This window comes from Hemitrygon akajei, unplaced genomic scaffold, assembly GCF_048418815.1.
Source record: "Hemitrygon akajei unplaced genomic scaffold, sHemAka1.3 Scf000037, whole genome shotgun sequence".
Taxonomy (NCBI): Eukaryota; Metazoa; Chordata; class Chondrichthyes; order Myliobatiformes; family Dasyatidae; genus Hemitrygon; species Hemitrygon akajei.
This window is the reverse complement of record NW_027331923.1, coordinates 9,957,666-9,971,469: the sequence shown is the minus strand read 5'-3', so window position 1 is coordinate 9,971,469 and position 13,804 is coordinate 9,957,666. Positions and strand designations below refer to the sequence as shown.

The window sequence follows — 13,804 nt, the reverse complement described above, 5'->3', positions numbered from 1 at the left end:
TCACATATGTTCTGGTCATGTTCTTCATCAAAATCTTTTTGGAAATCTTTATTTTCTACAATTCCTAAAGCTCTGAAAATTAATTTACAACCTAATGTGCAAACCTTTGATTTCTGTCTATACATGCAGTCCTCGCATGACCTTTATCCTCCTCCACCTCACTATCTGCTCTAACACTCTGGTTCCCCTCCCTCTGCAAATCTTCCCCCCCCCCCCCCCCCGGCGCAGCACTAGCAAATCTACCCGCAAGAATGTTAGTCCCTCTCCAGTTCAGGGGGCACACCGTCCCGTCGGAACAGGCCCCACCTTCCCGGGAACAAAGCCCAATTGTCCAGAAACATGAAGCCCTCCCTCCTGCACCATCTCCTTAGCCACGTATTTAGCTGCACTCTCCGCACATTTATATTTACAGGGACTTTACTCCTGACGCCGGTCCCGGGACCCGACCCGTTTACAGACCCGGAGCGGAACCGGAGCAGATTCTCAGCCACTGGTTTCCATCCCAGGTCATGAAGAAAGGATAAAGTTTTCCCGTTAATTTATTCCCAGTGAAGGTGTGGAGATGGAAGTTGGTCTCCGCGTTGTAAAATGAAACTGTCCCGGACTCGTAACTGAGATATACTCCCACCCTCCCGGGGATGGGACCGGCAGCGAGACGGGACTCTGGGGAGGTGGAATCACGGGACACGTCATAATCCCGATGTAACACATCATAATACCGCCTGATGACCCAGAATCCGGTCTCCGGACTCAGACTGACCCGTCTCTTCCTCTCCACAGACTCTGCGGCGACTCCCAGAAACCAGAACCGATTCCCCGTCACCTCCACCTCCCAGTAATGTCTCCCCGATTTGAATCCCTCCGATCCCAGCACACAAGCCCAGTGTGTGAATCTCTTCCCTGTGTCAGGGAGATTCCTCCGGGTCCCGGTCCGTCTCACACTCTTCCGATCCCCAGACACGTCGAGCAGCGGATGCGCCGTTTCCACATCCAGGGTGATAGAGACTGGGGGGAGAAGCAGAGAATTAGAGAGTCCCCGGGGATCGGGGGGAGACTCGGGCAGCGCGGCCCCGGAGATCGGGGGGAGACTCGGACAGCGCGGCCCCGGGGATCGGGGGGAGACTCGGGCAGCGCAGACCCGGGGACCTGGGGCAAGACTCGGGCAGCGCGGCCCAGGGGATCGGGGGGAGACTCGGGCAGAGCGCGGCCCCGGGGATCGGGGGAGACTGGCAGCGCGGCCCCGGGGATCGGGGGGAGACTCGGACAGCGCGGCCTCGGGGATCGGGGGGAGACTCGGGCAGCGGGGCCCCGGGGATCGGGGGGGAGACACGGACAGCGCGGCCCCGGGGATCGGGGGGAGGCATCAGGGAAAGGCCGTTGGACCTCAGGCGCATCGGGTGGAAAGTGGACGCTGGACATTCGAAATGTTTCTGTGAGGTTCCCCTTCATTCTTCTAAACTCCACGGAGTACAATCCAAGAGCGGTCTAATGTTCCTCACATGTTAACCCTCTCATTCCCGGAATCATTCTAGTCAATCTTCTCTGAACCCTCTCCAATGTCACAACATCCTTTCTGAAATAAGGAGCCCAAAACTGCACACAGTACTCCAATTGAGGTCTTACCAGTTCCTTATACAGTCTCAACATCACATCCCTGCTCCTATACTCTATTCCTCTAGAAATGAATGCCAACATTGCATTCGCCTTCTTCACCACCGACTCAACCTGGAGGTTACCTTAAGGGTATCCTGCACGAGCACTCCCAAGTCCCATTGCATCTCAGAACTTTGAGTTCTCTCACCATTTAAATAATTGTCTGCCCATTTATTTCTTCTACCAACGTGCATGACCATACACTTTTTAACATTGTATTTCATTTGCCACTTCTTTGACCATTCTCCCAATCTATCTAAGTCTCTCTGCAGACTCTCTGTTTCCTCAGCACTACCGTCCCCTCCACCTATCTTTGTATCATCAGCAAACTTAGCCACAAAGCCATCTATTCCATAATCCAAATCGTTGATATACAACGTAAAAAGAAGCGGCCCCAACACGGACCCCTGTGGAACACCACTGGTAACCGGCAGACAACCAGAATGGGATCCCTTTATTCCCACTCTCTGTTTCCTGCCAATCAGCCAACGCTCTATCCACTATCCACATATGTAAATTTCCCGTAATTCCATGGGCTCTTATCTTGTGTAGCGGCCTCATGTGTGGCACCTTGTCAAAGGCCTTCTGAAAATCCAAATACACAACATCCACTGCATTTCCCTTGTCTAGCCTACTTATAATTTCCTCAAAAAATTTCAATGGGTTTGTCAGGCAGGATTTTCCTTTAAGGAAACCATGCTGAGTTTGGCCTATCTTGTCATATGCCTCCAGGTACTCCGTAACCTCATCCTTGACAATTGACTCCAGAAACTTCCCAACCACTTCTCAGGCAAACAGTTCTATAATTTAGATTTTGCTTCCTTGCACCCTTCTTAAATACCAGAGTGGCATTTGCAATCTTCCACTCCTCCGGACCTGTGCTAGAATCTATTGACTTTTGAAGATCATTGCTAATGCCTCCGCGATCTCCACAGCTACTTCCTTCAAAACACAAGGGTGCATTCCATCTGGTCCTGGAGATTTATCTACTCTTAGACTATTCAGCTTCCTGAGTACTTTCTCTGTCATAATTGTGACTGCGCACACTTCTCTTCCCTGACACCCTTGAGTGTCCGGTTTACTGCTGATATCTTCCTCAGTGAGGGCTGATGAAAATACTCGTTCAGTTCCTCAGCCATCTCCTTATCTCCCATTACAATTTCTCCAGCATCATTTTCTATCGGTCCTTTCTCCACTCTGACCTGCTTTTTACTCTTTATATACTTGAAAAAGCTTTTAGAATCTTCTTCGATATTATTTGCTAGCTTCCTTTCATAGTTCATATTTTCCCTCTTAATGGCCTTCTTAGTTTCCTTTTGTAAGCTTTTAAAAACTTCCCAATCCTGTCTTCCCACTAGTTTTTGCTTCCTTGAATGCCCTCTCCTTTGCTTTTTCTTTGGCTTTGACTTCTCTTTTTCCATTCGAAAATTTCTTCTTTTTTGGAATATATCTGTCTTGCACATTCCTCACTTCTCGCATAAACTCCAGCCACTGCTGCTCTGCTGTCCTCCCACTAGTGTCCCTTTCCAGTCAAATTTGGCCAGTTCCTCTCTCATCCCACTGTAATTTCCTTTACTCCACTGAAATACCGACACATCGGATTTCGGCTTCTCTTTCTCAAATTTCACAGTGAACTCAATCATGTTACGATCACTGCCTCCTAAAGGTTCCTTCACCACAATCTCTCTAATCACCTCTGGGTCATTACACAATACCCAATCCAGTACCTCTGATTCCCTAGTGGGCTCAACAACAAGCTGTTGTGAAAAGCCATCTCGTAGACATTCTACAAATTCTCTCTCTTGAGATCCAGTGTCAACCTGATTTTCCCAATCCACTCGCATGTTAAAATCCCCCACAGTTATCATCACACTGACCTTCTGGCAAGCCTTTTCTATTTCCTGTTGTAATTTGTAGTCCACCTCACTGCAGCTGTTAGGAGGCCTGTAGATAACTGCCGTCAGGGTCCTTTTACCCCTGCTATTTCTTAGCTCAACCCAGAAAGATTCTGCACCTTCCGATCCTATATTATCTCTTTCTAATGATTTAATATCATTTCTTACCAATAAAGCCACGCCACCCCCTCTGCCTACCTGCCTATCCTTCCGATACACCGTGTACCCTTGGACGTTCAGCTCTCAGAGACATGCATCCTTTAGCCACGTCTCAGTGATGGCCACAAAATTATACCTGCCAAACAAGATCACCCACCTTATTCCTTATGCTGTGTGTATTTAAGTATAACACCTTAAATCCAGTATTTGATACTTTTTGATTTGATTGCACTGCAACTCATCCCAGTGTCTGCAAATTTGGCCCATCACCTGCCTGTCCTTCCTGACATCTTTACTGCTCACTATCTTAGATTTATTTCTGTTTTCCCTCTCCTCCACTCTATCATTCCGGTTTCCCATCCCCCTGCCAAATTAGTTTAAACCCTCCCTAACAGCTCTATTAAACATTCCCGCTATGGTTCAGGTTTAACCCGTCCTTTTTGAACAGGTAATACTTCCCTCAGAAGAGTTTCCAATGATCCAAGAATCTGAAGCCCTGCCCCCTGCACCAGTCTCTCAGCCACGCATTCATCTGCCTGATCCTACTATTCTTGCCCTCGCTAGCACATGGCACAGGTAGCAATCGTGAAATTACTACCCTGGAGGTCCTGCTTCTCAGCTTCATTCCTAACTCCCGGAAATCTCTCTTCAGGACCTCCTCCCTTTTCCTCTCTGTGTCATTGGTACCAACATGTACCAAGACAGCTGGCTGCTCGCCCTCTCCCTTCAGAATATTCTGGATCCGATCTGAGACATCCCGTACCCTGGCACATGGGAGGCAGCACACCATGCGGGTATCTCTACCAGGCTCACAGAAACTCCTGTCTGTTCCCGTGACTATGGAATCCCCTATGACTACCGCATTCCTCTTCTCCCTCCTTCCCTCCTGCACAACAGCGCCAGGCTCAGTGCCAGAGACCCGGTCACTGTGGCCATCCCCTGTCAGGTCATCCCCCTCAACAGCATCCAAAACGATATACTTGTTGCTGAGGGGGGCAGCCACAGGGGTGTTCTCCACTATCCGGGCATTTCCCTTCCCTCTCCTGACAGTCACCCAGTTTTCTGACCCCCGTAGCCTGTAGCTTCTGTCTATCACCTCTTCATTTTCTCTAATAAGCAGTAGGTCATCAAGCTGCAGCTCCAGATCCCTAACACGGTCTCCGAGGAGCTGAATCTCGGTTCACCTGATGCAGATGTGACCATCAGGGAGGCTGGAGGTCTCCCAGGATTCCCACATCTGACACCCTGAACAAAGCACTAACCCTGCAGACATGCTAACTAATTCTACAGGAATGAAACAAAGAAAGATAGGTCTACTCACCCACTTACTTCACCAAACACACAAACTTTTTAAACCATTAGCTAATGTGCCCTGCTGCTCCCCCGTCCGTCCGGGCCGTTTTGCCAAGGGGAGAAAAAGAGTCGGTGCCTCGCTCTCGCCTCTTCCCGTTACCACCTAAACCCGTTGAGCCAAAGCCCTACACTCTGCTGCCACCCACTCCGCTTCCCGCTGTATAGGCTGGTCATCTTTTTAAACTCTCCGCGCTGTCCTGCGCAGTCTCGCCGTTCTTGTATGCGAAGTTTTTTTTTAAAAACTGCCTTCCTTCAGAATTTAGTTCCCACGCCGCCCTTCTTGTCCCAATCTAAAAAACACCTTCAGTCGTGTATTCATCAGCCTATTCCACACTGTCCACATGAAATTCAGCAAGGCCTTTGATGTCGAGGATAGACCACACTTGGAGTTTTCTCTGCATTTCCGGTTCCCGAATATGGGGAGGATGTCATTACACTGGGCGGGAGGCTTCAGGAGGATGTTATCTGGACTGGGGGCTTGGGTTAAAAGCAGAGAGTGGATAAGCTTGGGCTATTCAGCTGTAGTGTAGGATGTTCAGGTATGACCCCTTATCGAGGTAAATAATTCGTAAGGAACTTAAATAATGTTTCTTTTTCCAAGAAATGGGAGTACAGAACCAGAGGCCTCAGATTGAAAGTGAGATGGGAAATTTTTCTGAGTGGTCTATCAGGTAACATTCTCATAGAGAGGGAGTTTGGTAAATTGAATTTGCCCTCAGAAAAGGTAGAAACAGGTAAAAATAAAATATTTTAAAATAAATTTGGGCAGGTACACAGATGGGAAATGGTTAGAGGGATGGGGGGGCAAACACACACAAATGGGCCATGCTCAATTAGACATCTTAGTCTTGCAGATTGATGAAGTGGGCCGTGAGTTCCACATCCGTCAAACCCTCCCAGATCATCCTCCTGAGGAATCTCACCCTGGAGTCTGTCTGTGAAGTGTTGATGTGACGTCACGTCAGAGGGCAGCTCAGTGACACAGAACGGACAGACTGGGTAAGGACGGCAGATTTCAATCCTAAATGGGAATTTGTCCCTATTTCAGTGGCCGTGTGTCACACTCTGATAGTATATCTGTGTGTGTGTGTGTGTGTGTGTGTGTGTGTGTGTGTGTGTGTGTGTGTGTGTGTGTGTGTGTGTGTGTGTGTGTGTTGATTGTGGTAAATATCCGTGTGGTGTGTATACACATTGAAGGAGAGTCTGCATGTTGAAGAATTTGTATGTTACAGTGTGCCATCACATGTCTGGTGTGTGTTGACAATGTGTCACATGTGATTGAGTTGTTTAAATGAATAAATGACTTTCTCTGAAGAGATTGCTTTCCAGGTTACTGAGGGAAATAACAACGTACATTGCTGAGGCTCTGACTACAATCTGCCAATCCTTCCTGTGTATATGTGTGAGGGAGCTTTGCCAGGCCGGTTATGCTGTGTTTGGTTCTCCCGAGATGAAATCTTGACCCATGTCAATGCTTGTTGGTGTGTCCGAGCTCATTCTCACAATGCTTCAATGCAGTGGTCTGATAACCATAAGACATAGGAGCAGAATTAGGCCATTTGCCTATCAAGTCTGCTCCGCCATTCAATCATGGCTGATCCTTTTTTTCCCTCCTCAGCCCCACTCCCTGGTCTTCTCCCCATAACCTTTTATGCTGTGTCCAATCTAGAACCTATCAAGTTCTGCCTTAAATACACCCAACAAGTTCCACAAATTCACTAGCTGCTGGCTCAAATTTCTTCGCATCTGTTTTAAATAGACCCCCCTCTATCTTGAGGCTGTGCCCTCTTGTCCTAAACTCCACCACCATGGGAAACATCCTTTCCACATCTACTCTGTCTAGGACTTTCAACATTCGAAAGGTTTCAATGAGATCGCCCCTCATCTTTCTAAATTCCTGCGAGTACAGACACAGAGCTACCAAACGTTCCTCGTATAACCCTTTCATTCCTGGAATCATCCTTATGAAATGAACCTTCTGCAATACCAGCACATCTATTCTTAAATGAGGAGCCCAAAACTGTTCACAATACTCAAGGTGAGGCTTCACCACTGCCTTATAAAGCCTCAGCATCACATCCCTGCTCTTGAATTGAATGCTATCTAAACCCCTTGACTCCAATTTCTTCCCAACCACAGAAGTGATGCTAACTGGTCTATAATTTCCTTTCTGTTGCCTTCCTCCTTACTTAAAGAGCTAAGTGACATTTGCCATTTTCCAGTCCTCTGGCACCATGCCAGGGTCCAGTGATTTTTGAAAGATCATTTGAAATGCCTCCACAATGTCTACTGCAACCTCTTTCAGAACACTAGGGTGCAGTTCATGTGGTCCAGGTGACTTATGTACCTTTCGGTCTTTCAGCTTTTTGAACACCTTCTCCCTTGTAACAGTAACTGCACTCACTTCTCTTCCCTCACACTCTTCAACACCGGGCACAGTGCGAGTGTCCTCCACCTTCTCCTTTGTAACAGTAACTGCACTCACTTCTCTTCCCTCGCACTCTTCAACACCGGGCACAGTGCTAGTGTCCTCCACCTTCTCCTTTGTAACAGTAACTGCACTCACTTCTCTTCCCTCACACTCTTCAACACCGGGCACAGTGCTAGTTTCTTCCATGGTGAAGACTGATGCAAAATATGTGGTTTATCTGCCATCTCTTTATCCCGCGTTATTATATATCCGGCCTCATTTTCTAGCGGTCCTATATCCACTCTCATCTCTTTTTTATTTTTTTACAATACTTGAAAAACAATTTGATATTGTTTGCTAACTTGTTTTACAAAGACAGGTGTGTAAAAAGGCCTGAAGGATCAGAGTTACCCCAACCACGAACTATACCAGTTGCTACCATCCGGGATACAGTACCACAGATTAAAAGCCAGGAGCACCAGGCTCCGGGACAGCTTCTTCAACCAGGCCATCAGACTGATTAACTCCTGTGGACACAACTGTATTTCTATGTTATATTGACCGGCCTGTTGTACATATTATTCATCATAAATTACTATAAATTGCACATTGCACATTTAGACGGAGACGTAACATAAAGATTTTTAATCCTCATGTATATGAAGGATGTAAGTTATAAAGTCAATTCAATTCAAATCAATTTCTTGTTTATTTCTTCCCTTCCAATCATTCTTTCAGTTCCTCTCTGTAGATATTTAAAAGCTTCCCAATCCTCTGTCTTCCTACTAATTTTTGTTTTGTTGTATCCCCTCTCTTTTGCCTTTACATGAACTTGACTTCCCTTGCCAGCCATGGTTTTACTATTTTGCCATTTGAGTATTTATTTATTTTTGGAATACATCTATCCTTTACCTTCCTCATATTCCCAGAAACTGACGCCATTTCTGCTCTGCTCTCATCCCTGCCAGCATCTCCTTCCAATTTGCTTTGGCCAACTCCTCTCTCAGACCACTGTAATTTCTTTTACTCCTCTGAAATACTACAACGTCAAGACTTTACTTTCTCCTTATCAAATTTCAAGTTGAACTCAGTCACGTTGTGAGCACTGCCTCCTAAGGTTTCTTTTAACTACTCACCTCTGGTTCAATACATAACACCCAATCCAGTAGAGCTGTTCCCCGAGTAGGCTCAACGACTAACTGCTCTAGAAAGCCATCACATTGCATTCAACAAACTCACTCTCTTGAGATCCTTTACCAACCTGATTTTCCCAATTGACCAACATGTTGAAATCTCCCATGATTATCATAACATTGTCCTTTTCATCAGCCTTTTCTATTTCCAGTTGTAATCTGTGGGCCTCAACCCACTGACTGTTCGGAGGCCTGTATATGACTGGTGTCAGTGTCATTTTTACTTTTGCAGTTCCTTACCTCAACCCACAAGATTCAACATCTTCCAATCCTATGTCACATCTTGCTGCTGATTTACCTACAGAGCCGCGTCACCCCCTCACCCGACCTTCCTATACCGCCGATACATTCTGTAACCTTGGACATTCAGCTCCCAACTACAACCATCCTTCAGCCACTTTTCCGTGATGGCCACAACATCATACCTGACAATTTGTAATCGAGCAACAAGATCATCCACCTTATTTCTCATACTCCATGCATTGAGATATAACACTTTGTGTACTGTATCTGCTCCCCTTTTTAATTCTGCATCCCTAATGCACTGATACTTACCCTGCTGGCTGCAATGTTCTCCTCGCATCTGTCCGCCCTATCTGACAGTCTGACTGCACGCTATCTTTGCATTTTTATCATCAGTCCTATCCCTTCACTCCACTTCCAATCCCCACCCCCCCCACCAAATTAGTTCAGACCCTCCCCAACAGCTCTATCAAACCTCTCTGTGAGAATATTGTTCTCCCTCAGGTCAAGATGCGACCCATCCCTTTTGAGCAGGTCATTCCTCCACCAGAACAGATCCCAATGATCCAAGAACCTGAATCCCTGGCCCCAGCACCATCTTCTCAGCCATGTTTATCTGTTAAATTATCCTGTGTCTACCCTCACCAGCACGTGGCACAGGCAGCAATCCAGAAATTACAACCCTGGGGGTGCTGCTTCTGAGCTTTCTACCAAGCTCTCCAAATTCTGTTTTCAGGACCCCTTTGCTTTTACTTCCAATGTCATTGTCACAAATTTACCAAAATATCTGGCTCTTTTCCCTCCCTCTCTAAAATGCTGCGGACACGATTCGAGGCATCCCTGACCCTGGCACCCAGGAGGCAACATACCATTCGGGTGTCCCGTTCACATCAACCTATTCTCCCGTCTGTTCCCCTGGCGATTCAGTCCCCGATCACGACCACTCCCCTCTTCTGCCTTTAACAACAGTGAGACATGCTGATCCGGAAGGGGGAAGACCTGCGTCAATCAGAGTCTGCACTCACAGGGTACATGAAGGGCTTGTGTATTTTCCTGACAATCCTGGTCACCACACTGATACCTGCTTTTATTCCCTACAATATTAACATATGTATTAAATTCCCAGTTCCTCTGGTAGATCCAAACTCATGTCCTGGTGTGTTAGTGCATTTGCCTGGGATCAGGTCACAGTGGTTCATCTGCCAGTCCCGTGTATTGGTTGTATTGTGACCCTGTGCTGGTGTGTTCAGGGGTCTGACATCTCCAGCTGACCATGTGACAGTGATGCCTCCCAGTCGGTGGGGTTGATGTGAAATAAACTTCAGTTCCCCTCAGCCCAGTATTACAGACAATCTTTGCCTCAAATTGGAACAAAATTGAGCTACATAAACAAGGAGAAATGATTCTTTGTAAGTTTTACCTCGATTAATAGCATCAAGCGTTTTTCTCAGCACTGTTTTCAACAAATAGGGGTGATCGAATTTTTCAACCGATAGGGTCTCATCTGTCACTGACAATTCCTGGACATCATTATTAATCCTGTAAATATTAAACTGCTGGTTATAAATTGCTATTCTGAACTATTTTACAAATCCATTCAGGGTTTCAGTGAAGAGCATGTCCTACCTTCTGTTCCGACGAGCTTCCTCCTGAAATAAATAAAACACAAATCCGATTAGACTTGGACTTACTGTCCACATCCTGAATTTCATCCAAATCATTACAAGGTGTTGAAAATTCCCACTCCCGCAGTCACTCACACACACGGACAATACAGAACCATGGGGTAAATTACAGGGAATGTTTCTGAATGTCAGACCACTACTGAGACGATGAATCTTACAGGGAAGACAGGACAGGCTGTGCGTTATCATCTGGATATGACGTCAGGCTGATAGGATGGAGGAATTTAAGATCACTGATGTATGGGATTGTGTGCGGGTGGAGGAAGTACCTCTATTTATGGGGAGATGTGAGGTGATGTAATTCCAGATGGATTTTAACAAATTCCACAAGAAATTTAGTGAAGAGTATGTGGAACTCGCTGCCACAGGAGTGGCTGAAATGGAACAGCAGAGATTGAATGTAATGGGGAGACTGGATAAACACGTGAGGGACCAGAGATTTCGGGGCTCTGTTGCTGGTTGAGGTGAGTGGGTGGCAGTAGGATTGTGAAGCAGGGAAATTGAGAGGAGAAAATGGGCCGAATGGCCTGGTTATGTTTTGAACGATTGAACGTTCATTTGAATGTTATCTGTAAAAGTAAAGAGACAATAATAGTTTCCCTAATCTGATGGAAAGCGGATACTGAAGATAAGTCTGATGTGTGGGTCAAATTCTTTGTTCTCACTGATTGACAAAGAGACCCTCACACCCACCGCACCAGACACACTCACAGCCTGTGACTGGAAATGGGAGTTAATGAGAGTTTTAGAGAATATTTAATGTAGAATTAAGAACACAGTCAGCAGCTCTGTGTTATGATCAGGGCAAATAATTTCAGAGAAATCTGCATTCTGTCCTGAGATGTACAAAAGTTGTGGAAGTCCAGTTTTGGGACAATAGACAATAGATAGATAGGTAGATAGATAGATAGATACTTTATTCATCCCCATGGGGAAATTCAACTTTTTTCCAATGTCCCATACACTTGTTGTAGCAAAACTAATTACATACAATACTTAACTCAGTAAAAAAATATGATATGCATTTAAATCACTATCTCAAAAAGCATTAATAATAGCTTTTAAAAAGTTCTTAAGTCCTGGCGGTAGAATTGTAAAGCCTAATGGCATTGGGGAGTACTGACCTCTTCATCCTTTCTGAGGAGCATTGCATCGATAGTAACCTGTCGCTGAAACTGCTTCTCTGTCTCTGGATGGTGCTATGTAGAGGATGTTCAGAGTTATCCATAATTGACCGTAGCCTACTCAGCGCCCTTCGCTCAGCTACCGATGTTAAACTCTCCAGTACTTTGCCCACGACAGAGCCCGCCTTCCTTACCAGCTTATTAAGACGTGCAGGAGTAGGCCATTCGCCCCTTCTAGCCAGCACCGCCATTCACTGTGATCATGGCAGATCATACACAATCTGTACCCCGATCCTGCCCTCTCCCCATATCCCTTGACCCTGCTATCTATAAGAGCTCTATCTAACTCTCTCTTGAAAGCATCCAGAGACTTGGCCTCCACTGCCTTCTGGGGCAGAGCATTCCACATATCCACTACTCTCTGGGTGAAAACGTTTTTCCGCATTACTGTTCTAAATGGCCTACCCCTTATTCTTAAACTGTGGCCTCTAGTTCAGGACTCACCCATCAGCGGGAATATGCTTCCTGCCTCCAGCGTGTCCAATCCCTTAATAATCTTATTATTATGGGACAACAACAACCCTGAATATTTGCATCAGTTGTCTGGTGAGAAACAGTTTACTGCCATTTGTAAATGCTGTGTAGGAGCAGCACGTCTGTTTTCTGTCTGCATTGTATTCTGTGTTACGTGTTTATTATGGTAACTCGTCACGTGAGTGCAGGCATGGTAAAAGCGAAGGGAAAAAGTTACGTATCTGTACTTTGTTCTGGGCAGTTTTGATCTGGGGACGGGCGGATGTCATTCTGTTCTTGACCGCTGTGTTGCAGCTTACTTTACAATGAATTACCCTGAAGTTTCATCGCTTCAAGATTGTATTTTGCTAATGAAGGACTGAAAGCGTATCTTGGACATTTTGAAATATTATTATTGGAGTGATTGGAGGGCGCATCATGCAAGTATAACAACTTGTGTGAGGTCGCCAGCAGTGGCAATTGATTTGTTAGAATAGGCCGCTGTGCTGTGTTTATTTCAAATATACCACTGTTCATTTAGTGCCCTTTGTCAGAAAAAAATTGAAATAGAATCCCTCACCTTGAGAAATATCACACTGTCTTTTTGATCCATCTGTTCCTTTAACTTAGTGATGTCCTCCTGAATAATCCTTATATTCTCTTGAAGAGCTAGAAGATTTTTCTCCATTGGGTTGAGAATCCTCTTCTCTTCTTCCCTGAGATCCATGAGTAAGCTCTGCTCTTTCTCAGTGATAATCTGGCGCAGTTCAGCAAACTGGGATGTGACGTGGGACTGAAGGCTGTGTGACTGTTCCTGTCGAAGGAAAGGTGAAGTTTAATATACTGCACTGCTGTGCTCTGTTTCCTTTTGTCGTTAAGTTCGGTCTATTGGAGTCAATGCTACTTCTGAGAGCATTTCCGTCAACACCATTCCCTCACGATTTCCTGAAACCTATTCTCACTTATTGACCCATAAACTCCCATCTGATTCACACACACCCTTTCCACCTTCACAGGGTTAACGGTAATTAGCCATTCATCCGGCATGTCCTTGGGATGTGTCGGAATCACAGGGGGAGCATGCAAACTCCACACAGACAGCAACAGAGGTCAGGATCAAACCCAGGTCACTGGAGCTGCGATACTCTGCTATTCTGCATTAAATGGAGCAAAACTCGACAGTAATATCAGAAATTCCACTCAGGAAGCCTCACCCGAACTCCGGAAATCTTCTCTTTCTGTTGCTGCTCCTTTTCCTGGAAGTCTGATTTCTGTTTTGTGAGAGAGTCTAAGGAAGATTTTAGCTGATCCTGGAAGTTAGAGAGCGAAGGAAATAGAAACAAAGATGCATCAAAAGAAACAGGTGATCAAACCCGATTATCACACAAAATGCCAGAGGAACTCAGTGAGTCAGGCAGCATCTATTCAGGGGAAATAAACAGTCGGTGTTCCGGGATGAGACCCTTAATTAGGACTGGGAAGGAATGGGACAGAAGCCAGAATGAAAAGCTTGGGGATGAGAACCAGCTGACAGGTGACGGGTGGGACAACGTGAGGGGGATCGTGGGAGAGGGTG

The 13,804-nt window shown here is 46.0% G+C and overlaps 1 protein-coding gene across 1 annotated transcript; it reads right to left on the bottom strand.

The window, feature by feature from the left end:
* Nucleotides 1-236: 236 nt before the first annotated feature.
* LOC140720179 (E3 ubiquitin-protein ligase TRIM39-like) lies at nucleotides 237-12,928 on the bottom strand. The gene is made up of 4 exons (XM_073035058.1): nucleotides 12,809-12,928; nucleotides 10,533-10,555; nucleotides 10,327-10,445; nucleotides 237-1,005 (listed from the first exon to the last, which is right to left on the bottom strand). Exons 1-4 carry the CDS (start codon nucleotides 12,914-12,916, stop codon nucleotides 452-454), a joined length of 804 nt encoding a protein of 267 aa, XP_072891159.1. The 5' UTR covers nucleotides 12,917-12,928; the 3' UTR covers nucleotides 237-451.
* Nucleotides 12,929-13,804: the final 876 nt, after the last annotated feature.